A 21,506-nucleotide genomic window follows, 5' to 3' on the forward strand; every position below is an offset into this window, starting at 1 on the left:
TTAAACAAAAAAAGATATTTTCAATCAAAACAAACTTCACTTCAATAAAAAAATTGATTGAAAAGGTTTTTTTTAATTGAAGTTCATATTTGATTGGGAATATCTTTTTTTATTTAAATCACCTTTTTTGATTGAATAATAAAGACACAAATATCCTACCCATAATATGGCTCAAATATAAAAAAGATGACTTTAATCCAAAAAAATATTTTCAATCAAATAATAACTCACCTCAATCAAAAAAAACAAAACATTTTCAATCAAATTTTTTTTTGCATTCAAACACTTTCTTTTTTGATTGAAGTGAAGTTTGTTTTGATTGAAAATATCTTTTTTGTTTAAATCAACTTTTCTTTTGATTAAATAATAAAGACACAAATGTACCTCCATACTATTGTGGTTTAACTTGTTATTGTTGATCTGAATTCAACTCCTAACATCTGTCTCCTCCTCCTCCCTGTAGTTGTGACTGCGTCCAGCAGGAGGCAGCGTGAGCTCAGGAACAAACACACTGACACTTGTTGGTCTCATTTAAAAAGAAGTTCATAAATTATCATGATTTTACGTCTATTAAATATTATTATTTCTATAAAATGTGAATGATTTAATATCTTAGTAAGAATCCTATTGATGATGAACTGATGTTTCATAATGTGGAGTCAATAAAAGTCAAATATTCAACTAAGTGTCTCAGCAGTTGCATGCGGTTTGTGATTTTAGATCTCGTGCATTTTTCCATGGACGCAAAATAAAGTGACGTGTGTGTACATGCATCAAGTAGTTGATGATGACGATGATGAGCCCGTTCTGATTAAAATATTCCAATCGACGTGTTTACATGATGCAGTTTTATTCAGATCGGCATTTGTTCCTATTTTATTCAGATTATTTGTGACACAGTGAATTTCCCCCTCGGGATCAATAAAGTTTTATTCTGTTCTATTCTATTCCAGCTGCTGTCACCTATCAACGTCCACCTGTCCACCTGTCCTCCACCTGGGTCGTTCTCATCAAGTTCTGGTTTCAAAGATTTCAAACATGAAAATTTTATATAGGCATAAATAAGGTAGTTTTCTTTTGAAACATAAAAAACGTTTAGGTAATCTGGATTATTGATCTCAAAACATATACTGAGTCTGACACTATATCACAAGTCCTTGAAAAATCTCATTACCGCAACCATCCAAAACTCCAAAAACCTTAGAAAAACAAATAATTATTTGTGTGTTTGAAAATGAATTATTAACAGGCCTGTACAGAATTACATGAAACTCTAAAAAAATATATGTTTTGACATTAATATATTTATTTAATTTTACTGATTTCACTCATTACCTCAACACCACCTACAATCTACATACATTGTTTTGAGGATATTTCATCAACGTATTTTAAAAGTTTGCTGCAAAACTGAAAACTTACATGTTAGTAATAAATAATAAATTAGCGCCTGTTTCGGTAATGAGATTATTATTATTATTAATATTATTATTATTACTGGTCTCACCTGGTTCCTCTGTCCTCCCGGTGTTTGACCTCTGACCGGCCGCTGCAGAAACACAACCTGCTTCGTGGCCAAGTTCCCGTCGCTGTCCACACACACACACACACACACACACACACAGAGAGACGGCCATGATGAAGATGATGAAGATGTTAGTGACAGATTCTTTCCACAGTGACGTCACAGTGTGTCGTGGTCGTCGTGGTTACCTGTCGTGGCGGATGATGGGCGTGGGCAGCACGCAGGTGAGCAGCCAGCCGAACTCAGCCAGCGTGTGGAGCAGAGGACCGTAGTCCGTCTTCACGTTGGAGCCCTGGGGACGGGGACAGCAGATCAGGATTATGATTATTATAATAATAATAATAATAATAATAATAATAATAATAATAATAATAATAATAATAATAATAATAATAATAATAATAATGAAACAGTCAACCATCTCTGCTCACTCAGCCAAAGTGAGCTCTAACTATGTCGTGCATTGAGTATCCGTCATGTATTTTCCTGTCTGTGACCCGTTCTATCAAAATGAGTCGGAAGTCGCAACGTTCTATTTTTAGATAATCAGCTGATAACGTGGAAAACCCATAGAAAAAAAACAAAAAACTTTTACCCTAATTTCAAAGCAGTGACATTCAAAAACAATCTCCCAAAGTTTCACAGTCCAGATAATTGAGAAAAGGCACGTAAATGATGATTAAAGTCGACTTGCAACCTAAACCCTCTGAAAATGAGCGTTGCTTCGGTGCAAAACATGAAATATCTCCTGAACCGTTCATGATAGAGACGAGCTGCAAACTGCATCTGAATCGCGGGATTCTCCGCTTTCCGACGGTCATTGAATGGTGCCTCTATGACGAGAAGGGACGGGTACAGAAACAGATGCTAAACCGAGTAGCATCGACGCTAACAGAGCGTAGCATCGATGCTAAACCGAACGTAGCAACGATGCTAAACCGAACGTAGCCACGATGCTAAACCGAACGTAGCCACAATGCTAAACCGAACGTAGCAACGATGCTAAACCGAACGTAGCCACGATGCTAAACCGTTGGCATTGAGTATCCTGTCATGTATCTTCCTATATGTAGTAACCAGATAGTTATAGTGATTCGTTTAATGAATTCTGTTCCTTAACACTATGTATTGCTGATGCCCTATGATGGCAGCACTAAGAACTGATTATATTGTATTATGAGCACTAACTACCTTGTGTCATCGCAAATGTGTGTTATTATCTTACAAATGTATATTTATCAATGTGTACCGAATGTGTCTTTGGTATTTTACCTCATTGTTGCTCTTTTAAAGGTTGCCCTTTACCACCAGGCAGAGAGACTGGCCATGAAAACTAGCTTCTTTTTTTTTGTAGCTAAATTTGTTTTTTACAATGTTTTATTAATGAACATTGTCCCTTGTCAAATAAATTAAACTGAAAGTGAAAGTGAAACTGAAACTGACCTCGATCACCGTCCACTGTTCCACCACGATGGTGTCGTTGGCCGGCGAAGACGTGCTCCTCTCCTCGTACACGAAGAGACCCTCCAGAGACCTGGGCACCGGCTCACCTGCAGCACACACACACACACACACACACACACACACAGAGAGACACACACACACAGAGAGAGAGAGAGACAACACGTGTGTTACATGTTGGTCTAGTTAAATGAGACAGAAGAATGAGGTCAGAGTCAGAGAGTTGAAAACGACCCAGTTATTAAATATAGATCAAACTGAGTCGGAGCTCAGAGAGTTTCTTCCTCAGCTGATTGATCAAACGTGTCTCTATCAGCTGATCAACAACAGGAAATTAAAGTCTAACAGCGTATATACAGGAATCTTGAAGTTAATTCTAAAACCTTTTTAAGACTTTTTCAAAACCTTCTCAATATTTTTCAACACCTCACCGCCACTTCAAGCTGTAACCATTTACATCAGTGACACTTTTAGTTTGTGATAAAGACTCTATAGACCACTATGATACAACAGAATTCAAAATAGGCTGGGATAATAAATAAAAGGCAAAATTTATAAAAAATAAAAAAAAAACACATTGCTCAACTCTCAAAAAACAAAAACAATAATCTTCTTTTCTTTTTCATGTACCAATTCATCTTTCTTTTTTAATAAAATGAATAAATTCACACACTTTCACAGTGTTTTTTAGGACTCAAACTCTTGGACAGCTAATTCAGAAAAAATAGCTTCAAAATTTAAGACTTTATAAAGTCGTGAAAAGACTTTTTAATACTTTTCAAGGGTTGTAATTTTCCGAAAAATTGATTTATCACCTTTTAATACTTTTCAAGACCCTGCAGATTCCCTGTCAAAGTCAGACAAAGACAAAGACAGAAGTTTTGCTTCTGTAAAGAGACGGTGGATGTTGTCCAGCGGCTCCAGTCTGACAGACGTGTTGTTATTCTACATCCTCTGTCCCGTTCACGCTCTGGAGAAGTGTAACTTCTTTTCCACAGTTGTACCTTATTTTGTACATTTTTGTTTCTATGTTTCTTCCTCTCTCAGCCCCAGAAGTCTAATTTAAAGATCTAAGTTATGCAATAACCTCCTAAAGTTACATGCTTAGATATTCCTATGAATTTATCATAGGACAACAGACTGAAGCTTGATTTTAAACATACATCTGCAAGGCTAAAAAGCTTAAAACAAATGTGTATTTCTGCTGCAGGTGTAAAACTGTGGCATTCACAAAGCAAGGAACTGAAAAGTTGTACAAGTATATCTCAGTTTAAGAAAATGTTTAAAAAAGAAAAGATAAGTGTCTACAAAAAAGGAGAAAGAGAAAAAGAAAGGGGAAAAAAGAAAAGATAGATAGACGAGCGGTGTCCGCTGCTATTTTGTTTCATCATCATCATCAATATTTTGAAATAGAGTATAATATTGGTGTTGAAGTAAGCCAGTGTAATTATAACAACAGAGAGGGGTTTTCTTCTCCTTTTCATTCATAGTGACTATGTGTAGCTACATTATGTAAATATGTGCAACCGTGTGCAGAATGTAAACCATGAATGGTATAAATCAAAATGAAATTAAGTGAAAAACAACACAACACTGGAAACACTCATCAACTCAGAGTCTCTAGTTTTCTCACAAGGCAGAAACTAAATCCTTAGTGAGGTCTGAAAACGGCGAACACACTGCAAAAACAAAAAATCTTTCCAAGAATATTTGTCTTATTTCTTGTCAAAATGTCTCATTTCTAATCAAAACTAATCTCTTTCCACTTAAAATAAGACTCATCACCTAAAAATTAACTTGTTTTTAGATCATTTTCACTTGTTTCAAACTAATTTTCACTTGAAATAAGTAGAAAAATCTGCCAGTGAAAGCAAGTTTTTTGTGCTTGTAATAAGAAAGAAAAACTTGCTCCACTATCAGATTTTTCTACTTATTTCAAGTGGAAAATCTGCTTGAAAAAATTAAAAAAGTGTCTAAAAACAAGCTGCTTTTTAATGTGATGAGTCTTATTTTAAGTAGAATGAGATTAGTTTTGACTAGATATAAGACAAATATTCTTGGTAAGATATTTGAGTTTTTGCAGTGCAGAGCTCTGCTAGCTGACGTGGTCAATCATTTTCCAGGACATTTGACTTTTTTTCTCATTTTTTTCAACCATTTTCCAGGTTTTCCAGGACAAGTGGGAAGCCTGGTTATTGGATGACGCTATTATGGGATGATATTGAGTCTCTCTCAGTCGTCTCAGTGATAAGAACCGATGTGACGACTTTGCACTTGAAGGCAGCACGGAGCTAAACACTCTGACTGTTTGTTTTTCTTCTCCTCTGTTTGTTTTTCTTCGTCTCGTCGCCTGAAGCTGAAGTTTCTGTCACGTTCGACTGGTCCTTGAACACACCACCACCGCTCCACCGACTGACTGACTGACATTCATCTAGTAGGTCGTCATGGTTACGTGCTGCTAAATGATAACAAACCATGTTGATGAAAACCTCAGAAATAAAAGTCTGTGTTTTGTGTTGACAGCAGAGGAACAGGAAGTGAGGTCACCGAGGTCGGGAAGACGACTCCAAATATAGACGCAGTGGGAAAAAAAGAAGCCAAAACAGGAAGTGGCTCATTCTGGTTTTTGTTGGTGAATCAGGTTTAAACGGGAGCAGATAAAGACGGAGAGGAGGCACCGACCTTTAGGCGTGTCCCAGTAGACGAAGGAGTCGACCAATGACCAGCCCTTGCGGTAGTAGGCGGCCGTCAGCTCCAGCCAATCGGCTTCCAGCGCGCTCACCACCTGACCCTTCCTGGACACGCGCATGGACAGCGCCCCCTGGTGGTACTGGCAGGCCAGCGAGTCCAGAGGAGCACAGCCCGGAGCCCAGGAGTGGAAGAAGACCAGCAGCCGCAGATCTGGGGGAAGAGTTAAAGGGATAGTTCAACATTTTATGTGCAAATTGGCCCATTGCCATAATCCCTATAGTCATAGCAGTAGGTTTGTTACCTTTAATTGTCAGTGCAAGCTGTTTTTAGAACGGCGGAGCAGAGCCATGAGCTGCTCAGAGCTACGCTACGGAGGCTCATTTTCTTGGTTTCCCTCATCAAACTCAAATAATAATACATTTATAATAATACATTTATTTATATAGCACCTTTCACAGAGATGAAATTCACAAAATGCTTAACAAAATTACAGTTCACAAGCAATTAATACATCAGTAAACAAAATAACGATAAAATTAGTTAATGATAACTAATAAACAACAACAGTTCCATGCAATAAAGACAGTGTTAACAACATTTAACAACCTCATCATACAAAAAACACAGACAGCCATGAGCCACAGAGACCCTACAGAACATATGGGCAATTTAAGCAGAGATGAAAGCAAGTTTGAATAGATGTACAGAATCCAACAACTCCACAACGCTCTGGTGGACAAGTTGTGAGCTGCACATTCACCACGCTATGAGATAATAACACAACGTTACCACACAGAGTTGTTTTAGAGGGAAATACAGAGACTGCTTGATGAAAAACTGTCCCTGAAGGCAACGTGCATCAGCGGTTTTGCATGAATTTCCCTCTAAAACAACTCTGTGTGGTAACGTTGTGTTATTATCTCATAGCGTGGTGGATGTGCAGGTCACAACTTGTCCACCAGAGCGTTGTGGAGTTGTTGGATTGTGTATTTGATGAGTTTGATGAGGGAAACCAAGAAATCCCATAATGAGCCTCCGTAGCGTAGCTCTGAGCAGCTCACGGCTCTGCTCCGCCGTTCTAAAAACAGCTTGCACCGACAATTAAAGGTAACATACACACACACTCACCTGGGCTGTAGGTGTTCTCCTCCACCTCTCTGTCTCCGGGGGGGGTGCGGGGGGGGCTGCGGGGCGGAGAGCGACAGCCTCTCTTGGGGCTGTGAACTCGCCCGTTGGTGACGGCGCTCACCTGCTGCAGCACCGAGCCCACGAACCGAACGCCACCTCGGGCGCTGCTGTTCACCTGTCGACCAATCAAACGCAGCCAGAGTCAGAGAGATTCCTATGTCCCACTTTTCCATCCGTGTGTTACATGTTCTATTGAAGTGACCGATATCTGATTCTGCATCTACACCTGCTTTATTTGACCCGTATGCGTAGATGTGTTAAAAGTTAAAATAAACATTTCTCGAAAAAAGTGGTAAAAATTGTCAGAGAAAAAAGAAAAAATCTAGAAAAAAGTGGTAAGATTTCTTGAAAAAAAAAAGTTTAAAATGTTCTTGAAAAAAAAGCGTGGAAATATTGTAGAGAAATTTCTGGAAAAAACGGGTACAATTTCTCCAAAAATGTTTAAACATTTCTAGAAAAAGTTCACTCACCCACCTCATCTAGCTAGGCAGCGGCTACTGTGTTAATTGGTGATAAACGGGCATACTGCCTGTAATTACGGTAAAACCCGACCGGCTTGTTGAATCTCGGACCCAACACGGCCGGAGTCACGAGCATTAATTAATTAAATCACCAGACCGTGGTAAAAAAAAGGGAAAAAAAGCCCGCGGCAACACTGGTTTTGAGACAGTTAACAGTTAATCAAGTTGTTAATAAGCTGTGTGTGTGTGAGTGACTATCAGGGATGCAAACGGGTCAGGACCAAAAAAGAGAGGAATTGTCCGGGGGGGGGGTGCTCACCATTAACAAATAATTACATTACAATATCACAGAAAATTCAGTTGTTCATCCCCAACCAAGTATTGAGTGCATATAGATGGACATAGTTTTCAGAAGGCCAACATTTCTATATTAAAAATGCTTAAAAAAAAAAAAAATCCTTTGCAATAGGCCTATTTCAATTTTGGAGATACTGAATTTTCTTCTTTCTTCTTCTCTCCTCGTCTTCACTGAATATTAGTCATAACTAGAAAAAGATAGCATTTCCTGCAGAAAATGCGTGTGAATGCTGAAAGCAGCTGAACGCTATTGCTGAAGCAATGCTGAATGAGCTGAAGAAATTGTTGAATCAACGCTAAATTAGCTGAAGAAACTGCTAAAGCAATGTTGAAAAGACTAATGCTAGAGTAGAGTAGAGTAGAGAGTAGAAGAATACTTTATTCATCCCTAGGAGGGAAAAAGCTGAAACATGTAACTTGTAGTGTGAGATGAATGCCTTTTTAAAGGTAAAAAGCAGTAGAAATGCTAAAGGGAGAAGAAAACATTGAAATTCTGCATGTTTAAATGTAATGGTTAAATAGTTGAAATCTGCAGCTAACCTGACAGGAAGGACAACTGATGAACCAGCACTAACATAGCCGAAGCAATGGCTGAGAATATATTTAAAAGTAGAAGATGTGAGACTTTGTATGAAATGGCTGGAAATTACTTGAATTGTCAAAGAAGAGTTTGAAAAATTCCTGAATTAGGAAAAAAGTTAATGCCTACTGAAATACATTGTAAACTGACAGCAGAAGAACATTGTTGAAGAATATAGATTGAGCATTAGCTGAGGAGTAGAACATGTAAACAGCAGGTTTAATGGTGTGAAATGGTTGAGAAGAGCCTCAGTAGTTTAGGATACGTGTAAAACAATGTGTTCAACATGACCAAAATGGGGAAATGTGTATTTTCTGTTTAAATAGCTAAAGAACAAATATAACAGCAACGAGTCCATTAACTACAACAGGAAGATAGAGAGGTACATACAAAACAGTCAGACAACTGTAGGAAAAGTGTGTGTGTGTGTGTGTGTGTGTGTGTGTGTGTGTGTGTGTGTGTGTGTGTGTGTGTGTGTGTGTGTGTGTGTGTGTGTGTGTGTGTGTGTGTGTGTGTGTGTGTGTGTAAGATATACAAAAAGTTCTGACCTGACAACTGTATGAAATGTGTGTGTGTTGGACGTGTGTGGCTGTTTGTGTATGGTTAGTGTGTGTCCATTTGTGTGTGTGTTTGTTGTGTGTGCATGTGTGTCTGTTTGTGTGTAATTGTGTAAATTGTGTATGTGTTTGGTAAGTGGTTGTATGTTTGTTGTGTGTGTGTGTGTGTGTGTGTGTGTGTTTGTGTGTGTGTGGTAGTTAGTGTGTGTCCATTTGTGTGTGTGTGTGTGTGTGTGTGTTGGATGTGTGTGTATGGTGAGTGTGTGTTGGATGTGTGTGTGTGTGTGTGTCCATTTGTGTGTGTGTGTGTGTGTGTTTGTGTGTGTGTGTGTGGTAGTTAGTGTGTGTCCATTTGTGTGTGTGTGTGTGTGTGTGTGTGTGTGTGTGTGTTGGATGTGTGTGTGTGTCCATTTGTGTGTGTGTGTGTGTTGGATGTGTGTGTGTGTGTGTGTGTGTGTGTAGTATTTAGTGTGTGTGTTGGATGTGTATGCATGGTGAGTGTGTGTCCATTTGTGTGTGTGTGTGTTGGGTGTGTGTGTATGGTGAGTGTGTGTCCATTTGTGTGTGTGTGTTGGGTGTGTGTGTGTATGGTGAGTGTGTGTCCATTTGTGTGTGTGTGTGTGTTGGGTGTGTGTGTATGGTGAGTGTGTGTCCATTTGTGTGTGTGTGTGTGTGTGTGTGTGTGTGTAGTAGTTAGTGTGTGTCCATTTGTGTGTGTGTGTTGGATGTGTATGCATGGCGAGTGTGTGTCCATTTGTGTGTGTGTGTGTGTGTGTTGGATGTGTGTGTGTGTGTGTGTGTGTGTGTGTGGTAGTTAGTGTGTGTCCATTTGTGTGTGCGTGTTTGTGTGACCGACAGACAGTCAGACAGAGAGAATGTGTGTGCGTTGCCATGGTGAGGTTGCCATGGTGAGGTTGCCATGGTGAGGTTACCATGGTGAGGTTGCCATGTTGAGGTTACCATGTAACTGTTGGCTGGTGGCTTTAAGGCATGGTGGCAGCTTTAACCATAGGCTTTAACTGCTCTGTGACACCCTCAAACAGATCTAATGTACGACAAATCTGTACTTAGTACGAGCAAAAGGTTTACATTTTCCGAACCATAAGACCTTGCTGAACGCGTCCATGTCACTTAGGTGTTTCTAGAGGAAAAATTGTTGATTGTGACGCAGGTTGGAAACTTTGGGATGTTTAGAAAATCAGCGCCTACACTTGAATGGGAGTCAATGAGAGGAGAGAGGGAACTGGCTGCACTCAGAGGCTCCCAGTTTAAATTGTGTTCGTCTCTCTGGTTTTTTGAGCACATGAAGAGATCGAGGATGAGCTTGTCTACAAACGTGGCGGAAATTATGTGTGTAGAGTGTAATCTGTGGCCGTGCTGACAGGATAGAGAGAAAAATGTGAGAGGATTTTTAGACCCTCTGTCACTCTGCCAACTGCCAACGTCCGAACATTCCGTCCCATTGACTTCCATGTTAAATCTGAATTTTGTCAGAAATTTTAATGATTTTAAAACTATACATATATCTGAAACTGTTGAAGATATCAATAAGCTGAGATATAGCTGAATAGTTGAAAGGTTTGTGAACAGTTTAAAAGTTGAATGAAGTCTGTAGCTGAAAGTATGCTGAAGCTATTAGAGGCTGAATGAAGCAGAAGATTTTAAGAGTTTGAAGACTGTTTCTATTCATTTCCTATGAGAGAAAAATTGCACAAAAAGTTAAATATTTTAAAAAGTATAAATAGTTGAAAAGAGTAAAATCATAGCAATATTGTCCTGAGAAAGCTGCACGTTTTGATATATGAATTGTTGAAATAGCACAAAGTATGAAGGAGCAGAAAACTGCTGAAAAAGGGTGGAAGAAGTAAGAATAACTAGAAAAAGATAGCATTTCCTGCAGAAAATGCGTGTGAATGCTGAAAGCAGCTGAACGCTGTTGCTGAAGCAATGCTGAATGAGCTGAAGAAATTGTTGAATCAACGCTAAATTAGCTGAAGAAACTGCTAAAGCAATGGCAAAAGGGCATTATAGCTGAGAAATAGCAGAAATAGAATAGAAGAAAGAAGTTAAAATACAGATGAAGGGGTAGAAGAAAGAAAGAAAAAGAGAGAAAAAAGAGACAGAGGGTTTGAAAGAAAGAAAGAAATAGAGTAGGAGGTAGGAGATAGATAGATAGGACAGAGAGTGTGGAAGACAGAGAGAAGAGGGTAGACAGAGCAAGATAGACAGACAGACAGATAGATAGATAGACAGACAGATAGACAGACAGACAGACAGACAGACAGACAGACAGACAGACAGACAGACAGATAGATAGATAGATAGATAGATAGATAGATAGATAGATAGATAGATAGATAGATAGATAGATAGATAGATAGATAGATAGATAGATAGATAGATAGATAGATAGATAGATAGATAGATAGATAGATAGATAGATAGATAGGACAGAGAGTGAGGAAGACAGAGAGAAGAGGATATAGAGCAAGATAGATAGATAGGTGTTTGTGTGTGTGTGTGATAGTTAGTGTGTGTCCATTTGTGTGTGTGTGTGTGTGTGTGTGTGTGTGTGGTAGTTAGTGTGTGTCCATTTGTGTGTGTGTGTGTGTGTGTTGGATGTGTGTGTATGGTCAGTGTGTGTCCATTTGTGTGTGTGTGTGTGTGTGTGTGTGTGTGTGTTGGATATGTGTGTATGGTCAGTGTGTGTCCATTTGTGTGTGTGTGTGTGTTGGATATGTGTGTATGGTCAGTGTGTGTCCATTTGTGTGTGTGTGTGTTGGATATGTGTGTATGGTCAGTGTGTGTCCATGTGTGTGTGTGTGTGTGTGTGTGTGTGTTGGATATGTGTGTATGGTCAGTGTGTGTCCATTTGTGTGTGTGTGTGTGTGTGTTGGATATGTGTGTATGGTCAGTGTGTGTCCATTTGTGTGTGTGTGTGTGTGTGTTGGATATGTGTGTATGGTTAGTGTGTGACCATTTGTGTGTGTGTGTGTTGGATATGTGTGTATGGTCAGTGTGTGTCCATTTGTGTGTGTGACCGACAGACAGTCAAATAGAGAGAATGTGTGTGCGTTGCCATGGTGACGTTGCCATGGTGAGGTTACCATGGTGAGGTTGCCATGTTGAGGTTACCATGTAACTGTTGGCTGGTGGCTTTAAGGCATGGTGGCAGCTTTAACCATAGGCTTTAACTGCTCTGTGACACCCTCAAACAGATCTAATGTACGACAAATCTGTACTTAGTACGAGCAAAAGGTTTACATTTTCCGAACCATAAGACCTTGCTGAACGCGTCCATGTCACTTAGGTGTTTCTAGAGTAAAAATTGTTGATTGTGACGCAGGTTGGAAAATTTGGGACGTTTAGAAAATCAGCGCCTACTTCTGAATGGGAGTCAATGAGAGGAGAGAGGGAACTGGCCACACTCAGAGGCTCCGAGTTTAAATTGTGTTCGTCTCTCTGGTTTTTTGAGCACATGAAGAGATCGAGGATGAGCGTGTCTACAAACGTGGCGGAAATTATGTGTGTAGAGTGTAATCTGTGGCCGTGCTGACAGGATAGAGAGAAAAATGTGAGAGGATTTTTAGACCCTCTGTCACTCTGCCAACTGCCAACGTCCGAACATTCCGTCCCATTGACTTCCATGTTAAATCTGAATTTTGTCAGAAATTTTAATGATTTTAAAACTATACATATATCTGAAACTGTTGAAGATATCAATAAGCTGAGATATAGCTGAATAGTTGAAAGGTTTGTGAACAGTTTAAAAGTTGAATGAAGTCTGTAGCTGAAAGTATGCTGAAGCTATTAGAGGCTGAATGAAGCAGAAGATTTGAAGAGATTGAAGACTGTTTCAATTCATTTCCTATGGGAGAAAAATTGCACAAAAAGTTAAATATTTTAAAAAGTATAAATAGTTGAAAAGAGTAAAATCATAGCAATATTGTCCTGAGAAAGCTGCACGTTTTGATATATGAATTGTTGAAATAGCACAAAGTATGAAGGAGCAGAAAACTGCTGAAAAAGGGTGGAAGAAGTAAGAATAATAATAAGTATAAAGATTTGAATAACAATAGTGTGAATGCTTCCAGCATTCACACTAATAAGTATAAAGATTTGAATAACAATAGTGTGAATGCTTCCAGCATTCACACTAATTATTACTATTAAAATAAACTGAATAAACAAAGGCATGGGATGTTTCATTCAGTGTGTAATGTATGTGTTAGTTTCACTTTAATTTCACACATTCTACATCGCGGAGGTGACGCCTTTCCACTCAGGGCTTCCTGCACCTCTGAAACGGGGCAGAGCTCCATGGGAAACACCTGCCTGACACAGCAACGTAGGGAACCGTGCATGTCCGCGGCCACAGCTCCACGGAGGAAAAAAACGGCGTCGCCGTCGCACCGACTGCACGCGGATACGCGCCGCTTTAATGAGCGCGCATGTCGCGTCTACATTGGAGGTCGTTACACGTGATTGTCACTGTCAGCCTGTTAGAAAAACATTTTACTGACCCCAGCTGAGACGCTGAGACGCTGAGACCCCCCCAAAACAAAAACTCTTCAGATCTGAACGATTCACACAAGTCACCTAATTGGTCATGAAAAAAGCGAGTTGCGCTTTTCAGCGCGCTGTTTGCATCCCTGGACTATGCGGAGCGTGTCCTGCTGTAGATCAGTCACTCTGCTGTGCTGTGAGGTGGTTAGTGGATAGTGGATGCAGTTGGATGCCCCTATACAGGATAAATAACCTAACCTAACCATTTTTAATGTTCTTTTCAAAGGGGGGAACATTTAAAAAAAAAAACCAAGTCTTATTCCCTGCATTTTATTTCTGGATATATCGGCGACAAATCGGTGAGTTTTGGCCGATTACCGATTATTCTCAAACGGGCTACAATCGACCGATTTAATCAGCGCTGAATCGGTCGGGCCCTAAAAGACGGACAGAGATGGAGACGGTGTGTGAGGTAACCCAGGTAACCATGGTAACCGAGGTAACCGAGGTGTACTGACCCTGTCGATGAGCGCCCGGACGGTGTCGCCGGTCAGAGAGTCTCCGGGCAGCGGCCACTCCTCCACCCGCAGCACCGGCACGCTGTGGCACATGGAGGCCATCTGCTTACTGCACACACACAAAGAGAAATGAGAAATTTTACCACTTTAACTCTTTTTTTGAAGAAATTTACCACTTTTTTCTAAAAAAAATTTTGTTGTGAAATGTTACCACTTTTTTCGAAAATGTTTGTAAATTTTTTTTTTTTGAGAAATCTTACCACTTTTTTTTTTTTTTTTTTTTTTTTCTGACAATTTTTACCACTTTTTCTAGAAATGTTTTAACATTTTTGGAGAAATTGTACCAGTTTTTTCCAGGAATTTCTCTACAGTATTTCCACGCCACTGGCCCATTGACTAAAAAAGTCACATTCTTCAGTCTCAGAATGAATATTTGTGTATTTCTGGTGTTTGCTTCAAAACTTTGCCCAGTGGGGGTCCCTGGTCTAATTCATGTCAATTTAGGATTCCTTGATGTTAAAGAGTTTGAGAACCACTGGTTTAGAGAGGTCAACACACACACACACACACACACACACACCAATGTACAGCATCAACATCATCTTCATCACCACCACCACCACATCGTCATGGTGACAACATCTCAGCCAATCAAACCCAGCACCATATCTCAGGTCCTGTGAGCTCATTGGCTGCCGTGGGAGCTCTGTTGTTGGGAGGATTCTGACCAATAGGAACCAAGGAGGAGACAGACGAACCAAAACACAGAAGAGACCCCCCGAACCCCCCCGAACCCCCCCCCTCCAGACACACCAGTCTGAGATCTGCATTAAATATGAACTTCATCCATCATTCATCTCTTTACTCGACAGCAGCAATGTGTGTGTGTGTGTGTGTGTGTGTGTGTGTGTGTGTGTGTGTGTGTTGACCTCTCTAAACCAGTGGTTCTCAAACTCTTTAACATCAAGGACCATAAATTGACATGAATTAGACCAGGGACCCCCATTGGGCAAAGTTTTGAAGCAAACACCAGAAATACACAAATATTCATTCTGAGACCGAAGAATGTGACTTTTTTAGTCAATGGGCCAGTGGCGTGGAAATACTGTAGAGAAATTCCTGGAAAAAACTGGTACAATTTCTCCAAAAATGTTTAAACATTTCTAGAAAAAGTGGTAAAATTTCTCAAAAAAGTTAAAGGCCCCATGGCATGAAAAATGTGATTTTGGTTATTTGTTGGTGCTTGGGGAGGTCTCTGGGCCACGTATATACTGCCCCATGCATCAAACTGGTCATAAACGGAGAAACACACACCGCCCATTTGTAGGAACTGTCTCTTTAAGACGAGCAGATAGCACTTCCTCCTTTCTGTGATGTCACACACAAGGTAACTCCGCCCACCGCGACCAGTTGAAATTTGTTTTCAATTTTTAAGAATGCAGCTTAGGTTTTAGTTACTTGCCTGTGATTGGCCCGACCACACGCCACTCAAAAACAGTGAGCCAATCAGAGGAGAGGTTCTCATTCTCTCTTCTGATTGGCCAAATGACCTGTGCCTGCTAGAGCTCCAGAAAGAGGCAACAGAAAGGGGCAGTATAAACGATATTAAGCAGATCACAGCTACTCAAAACCAATGATACATCTTGTTAGGGAAATAAACCCAGAGAAAAGTGCACAGCATGGGGCCTTTAAAATCAACATTTCTCTGGGGCGGTGCGTGGCGCGTGGCACAGTGGTTAAGGCGGCCGCCCCATGTAGAGGCTACAGTCCTCAACGCAGGCGTCCCCGGTTCGAATCCCGCGTCGGGCAGACCTTTCCTGCATGTCATTCCCCCTCTCTCTGCTTCCCCCTTTCCTGTCTATCTCTGCTGTGTGCTATCAAATAAAGGCAAAAAGACCAAAAAAATATACAAAAACAAATAAATAAATAAACATTTCTCGAAAAAAGTGGTTAAAATTCTCAAAAAAAAAAAAATCTTGAAAAAGTCGTAGGATTTCTTTAAAAGAAAGTTAACAAAAAAAAAGAAAATTCTAATAAAAGTGGTAAAATTTCAATAAAAAGTTGGAGACCCCCTTGAACCGTCTCAAGGACCCCTGGGTCCCTGGACCTCACTTTGAGAACCACTGCTCTAAAGGATCTTTATCATTAGCTTCATCTTATTGTTCCTCAGTGCTGACGTGGCGCCATCGTTTGTTTCTGTCTGAGAAGAGTCTAAGGACTGAGACCTGGACTGGAGTGAAGTGGACTAGACTGAAGTGGACTGGACTAAGACCTGGACTGGACTAGGACCTGGACTGGAGTGTGTTACCTGGGTCTGGGCCGGGCCAGGATGGCTCTGTACAGGAGGCTGAAGGGCAGCGACCGCGTGCGGCCCACAGACAGGATTATGGGATGGAGGGCAGCCAGGACGAAGCCCTGAGTGTAGTAGGGCTGCAGAGCCTGAGGCAGCTCGGACAGAGAGGACAGGAACTGGACGGTGGGACGGCTTCCTGTGGAGGAGGAAGGAGCGGGACAGGGAGAGGGAGGGGTTAATGGTTAATGAAGAGGTTAAGATGTGTTCAAGGTCTGGAAACGTTACAGCAACAAAACATGATCACACCCAGCTTCATCTGGTCTTTAGAAGGACGAAAAGAAGAACTCAGAGAACAAGTGTTGTGAGTTTCTGATGAAGTTGTTTCCTGAATTTGCAGCACGTTTATGTTTTTGTGTGTTTCTTTAAAGGTGTACAGAAAAGAAAATTGAATTTGAGCCCACTCTGGGTCATAAAATTAGTGTAATAACTCATCTTTCAGACGTTGTAGGCCAAACTTTGTGCAAAATTCTATTTTTGAGTAAATCCGGGATGAAAGTGTGTATTTTTTTTCACATTGGATAATGCAGGCGCACGGATTATACGTCAGCCTGTACACGATTCATCAGCCACTGATATTGGATCCGTCATCCGTCAATCAAACGTCCGAGACACACACACACACACGGAGCTCGGGCTCGCCCCAAGCTTTGAATATCCCGCCCGCTCGATAACGACCAATCAAATTCGTTTTCCTCACTCGGGTAAACTCGTGTTGCAGCTCGTGACAACTCGGCGCGACAAACAGGACAAACGGCCATTTCTGTACACCTTTAAGCTGCAGTGAATTGATCCTTCAAGGCCACCGTACACTCTTCATCTCACAGTCACAACAACTGAGATGAGCAGTGATGAAGACTCATCATCATCATCATCACCACTTCAGCCTCTCTGACCTCTGACCTCCACCTGTGGGTTAAGCTCCGCCTCCATCAGCTGTTTGTCGTCTGTTGACCTGGATAATAAAGTTTTATTTCTATTTGTCTGCACTCAGGAATAAAAGCATGCGATTGTTTGTGTTCAGGTTGAAATAAATGCAGCTGTTGAGCTTTTATCTGGATTTAAACTCAGAGAACACATTAACCCAGATTCAGACTGTAACCTGTTCTGACCGTGACACAGCTGCTGTTTAAAGGCACAAGACAACAACAGGTAACAACAGGTAACAACAGGTAAGAACAGCTAAGGACAGTTAAAGGTCCAGTGTGTAAAATGGTGAGGGGACCGTGTTATCTAGCATTCAGATTCTAGATTGCAGCATGGAGCAATCAGGTGAAGATACAATAAATTAGGAAACTGCTAAAAACAGGCAACAGACAGAGCACCTTTAAACTGTCCTGCATGTGAATGCTTTCATTGGTATTTCAATGTAATTTTCTAGGTTTTAATGTGTAATTTGTTAAAGGAAAGTGCAACGCTATCATCATTATTATATTATATTATATTATATTATCTGTGAGTCGTGTGCACGTGTGCTGGACGCGGCCACTGAGCAGCTGAACCAGTCTCAGGCTGTTTCTCTTTTTTCTTCAAGCTCTGGCTGGAAATCATCGACCATCACCGCACTTCCTGTGTCCACAAAGAGTGGCTGTTCACAGAGAGGCCTGGACATGTGCCACTCACACACACACACATGCACACACACACATGCACACACACACACACACACACACACACACACACACACACGCACACACACACACATGCAAAAAGTCCATTTAAAGTGTTTTAAATACACAAAATTGTGCGTTTTGGATGCAGCAAGATTAGAAGAAAAATTGGCGACAGGGAATGAACATGTGTGCCTGTGTTTTTTTTTTGTGTGTGTGTGTGGACATTCCTCACTACAACCCCCCACATTCTCACGAACAAACACCCCAGAGATCGGGGGGAGGGGGGCCGAGCTGAGTGAATGTCTGGCTCTATATGAGGCTGCATGGGGAACCAGCAGAACCTCAGTGGGACCAGTAAAAAACCAGCAGCCTCCACTTTACTCACATTCCTGTGGGTCTGAACCCTCCGGTGCCCGAGGTGAGTTTAAATTTAACACCAGCTGCTGCAGCTGCACCATCGCAGGGTGGAGACATCGAACTACAGCTCCTATGAGTCTAGTAGCTATGTATGGTGCAGCCAGGGCAGAGGCCACGCCCCCTTCACCTGGTGCAGGTGTTTTACAGTATGTTGTTCTACATCTACGGTGGCCCAGAAGGCTCACACTGCAAAAACTCAAAATCTTTCCAAGAGTGTTTGTCTTATTTCTTGTCAAAATGTCTCATTTCTAATCAAAACTAATCTCTTTCCACTTAAAGCAGAAGTAAGCGATCCGGTCGTTTTGGCTAATGCTGCGTTCCAGGCAGGCTTTTGAAACCGTAAATTACAGCTTCAAGTCACAACTTACGACTTTGTAGCGTTCCAGGCAACCCACTCATGTTTTTCCGACCTGTTTTACCGGTGAAAGTCACTATAACGGCCACTCGTAACTTCTGACCCGTGAACTCGTACCAGATCGAACTGGTACCACTTCACAGGTCGGAAAAACACGAGTTACGAGTTTCCTTGAACGCACCATAACAGTCCTCGTCCCTACGTCACCACATTCACGGCGTCCATTGGCTGCACACACAGCCCTGCATGCCGTTCTCTCTCCTCATTGGATAAAACTTGTAGGATACGAGAAAAGTTTTCTCCTGGGCTCAGAGCAGAGCAGAGTGACTGACTGACCCGTGTTTCAGTCCAAACACTCTATAGAAGTGATTGCTGTCGGAAGATATAACTATTTAAGACTTATATTAACACAAATATATCACTTACTTCTGCTTTAAAATAAGACTCATCACCTAAAAATGAACTTGTTTTTAGATCATTTTCACTTGTTTCAAACTAATTTTCACTTGAAATAAGTAGAAAAATCTGCCAGTGAAAACAAGTTTCATGTGCTTGTAATAAGAAAGAAAAACTTGCTCCACTATCAGATTTTTCTACTTATTTCAAGTGTAAGTCTGCTTGAAAGAAGTAAAAAGTGTCTAAAAACAAGCTGCTTTTTATGTGACGAGTCTTATTTTGAATATAATTTGATTAGTTTTGACTAGAAATAAGACAAATAATAGTTTTTGCAGTGCAACTCACTGCAACTTAGGGAAACACAAAGACACAACGTACTACAAACTCAGAAACAACTTAATCAGATTGACAACAACTCCCAACACAACAGCACTGTTTCTGGGGACGCGATAAAGCGAGGGACCGGTCTGGGGGACACATTAAAGGACAGTTCCGGGCAAATTCAACTCGGGGCTGTATGTTCCTAACATTTTAGGTCTAAAAGAAGGAATCTGAAGATTTCCAGTTTAATGTCTCCTGTTTTGCGGTAGTTGTGTCTGGCAGCGATGAATGGGAGCGGATTGAAGTTCTGCTGCTTAGGCTGTTTCCATCCCTCAAAGCCACAGACAGCGTCAGATGGCGACTCAAACATGCACCCAGAAGTTTATTTACTTCAACAAGCCGACATGTTTGTAAAACTAGATCTAATTCAAAGTCTGGCGGAGTCGAGACCCAAGTTGACGCTCGGTGTGTTCAGTTGCAGTGGGAAGCTCCCGTTTGTGTCATAAACACAGGAATATCAAATCTTGACTTGCTTGAAGTAAACAAACTTCTGGCTGCATGTTTGAGTATTGCGTGTTTGATGTCTGTGGGAAAAAATGTTTACTTCAAGCCAGTCCAGAGTTGATATTCCTGTGTTTATGACACAAACGGGAGCTTCCCACTGCACCTGAACACACCGAGCGTCAACTTGGGTCTCGACTCCGCCAGACTTTGAATTAGATCTAGTTTTACAAACATGTCGGCTTGCTTGAAGTAAATAAACTTCTGGCTGCATGTTTGAGTCTCCATCTGACGCTGTCTGTGTCTTTGAGGGATGGAAACAGCCTCAGCAGCAGAACTTCAATCCTCTCCCATCCATGGCTACCGTGGCGATGCGGGGACAGACACAACTACCGCAACACAGGAGCAATTAAAGTGAAAATCTACAAATTCCTTCTTTTAGAACTAAAATTTTATAGGAAAATACAGCCCCGAGTTGAATTTGAGTTGGAATTGTCCTTTAAAGTGAGGGACCGGTCTGGGGTTTCCTCTGTTTTGGGACCAGACGTCCTCAGTCTCAGCAGTTTGACCCTCACAGGCCACTGTAGCAGCAGCTCCAGTCTCCCAGGACCATGACGTCATTCACACCTCCAACCACTGCTTTTGTTTTGGTCCTTTACTCCCCCCCCCCCTCCTCCTCCTCCTCCTCCTCCTCCCATCCTGCTGCCACTCGCCCTGTCAACCAGCACACTGAGGCCTCTGTTAGCGGAGAGGGGGGAGGAGGAGGAGGAGGAGGAGGACTCACAAAAGAGGGGGAAGAAGATGAAGAGGAAAGTGGGAACTGGCAGGAGGAGGGAGGGAGGGGGAGTGTGAGAGAGGTTGAGCAACAACTGAAGGCTGAGAAAATAACAGGAGCAGGAGGAGGAGCAGGAGGAGGAGGTTCAGAGGTTACAGGATGGATTTTATGTAAACGTGTTTAAAGGTGTGAAAAGGAGAAAAAACCGCCCGGCAACAAGGAGAAAATAAAACAAGAGGAACAGTGAGAGTCTGACACACAGCAGCTAGGAGATCAACTGATCAACGATGATTTGCACTAAGTGGAGTTTGGATGAGTTTGGATTTTCTGTCGCTTTGGACGAAATACGGTAGAAAATAATTAAATAAATCTACTAATGTGATAAATATTTTGTCTATTTGAAATGATCATTCCTCAGCGGAGTGGGCGGTCCTTCATGTGAGAGTGGGCGGTCCGTTAATGTTTCTAGGACGCATTTGGACCCGACTCAGCACCAACTCACTAGGATTAATCCACGGCCCGAAACCGACCAAAAGAAGAGGAAACAGAAGAAGCCGTCTTCGTCGTAACGGCAGCGAACGCCGACTACGTTGATTCTTAAAGGGATAGTTCACCCTAGAATGATATTTCGCTCATTATCTACTCACCCTCATGTTGACTAAGGGCTGGAAGAATTATCAGAGTCCACCGTCCCTTCTCTGAGTTACAGGTTCCTGGTTCCAGTTCCTGGTCCGTCCAAATCTCGCGTGATTCGCAGCAACCGCACTGACGCCGGCGCAAATCACGCAAGATTTGGACGGACCAGGAAGAGGAGCTTCGAGAAGCTTCCGCTACAAACAAGCTTAAAATATAGACTTATTTAATTTTTTTCGGGACAATTACGCAATTTGGGGCTTCAGCACAAGACGGACATTACATACGAGCATCATGGAGG

General features: G+C 41.4%; 1 protein-coding gene across 1 annotated transcript in view; it reads right to left on the reverse strand.

Annotated features, from left to right (window-relative positions):
• The window catches only part of rftn2 (raftlin family member 2), a gene marked incomplete at both ends in the record, with an annotated part of 32,025 nt that overhangs the window by 1,093 nt on the left and 9,426 nt on the right, over positions 1-21,506 (reverse strand). Inside the window, 7 exons of the mRNA XM_083997055.1 lie at positions 1,508-1,589; positions 1,714-1,817; positions 2,969-3,075; positions 5,669-5,887; positions 6,806-6,980; positions 13,845-13,953; positions 16,153-16,333. Of these exons, the coding sequence (XP_083853181.1) occupies positions 1,508-1,589; positions 1,714-1,817; positions 2,969-3,075; positions 5,669-5,887; positions 6,806-6,980; positions 13,845-13,953; positions 16,153-16,333 (977 nt within the window). The remainder of the gene's footprint in view (positions 1-1,507; positions 1,590-1,713; positions 1,818-2,968; positions 3,076-5,668; positions 5,888-6,805; positions 6,981-13,844; positions 13,954-16,152; positions 16,334-21,506) is intronic.

This window comes from Trachurus trachurus (assembly GCF_905171665.1).
Source record: "Trachurus trachurus genome assembly, chromosome: 21".
Lineage (NCBI taxonomy): Eukaryota > Metazoa > Chordata > Actinopteri > Carangiformes > Carangidae > Trachurus > Trachurus trachurus.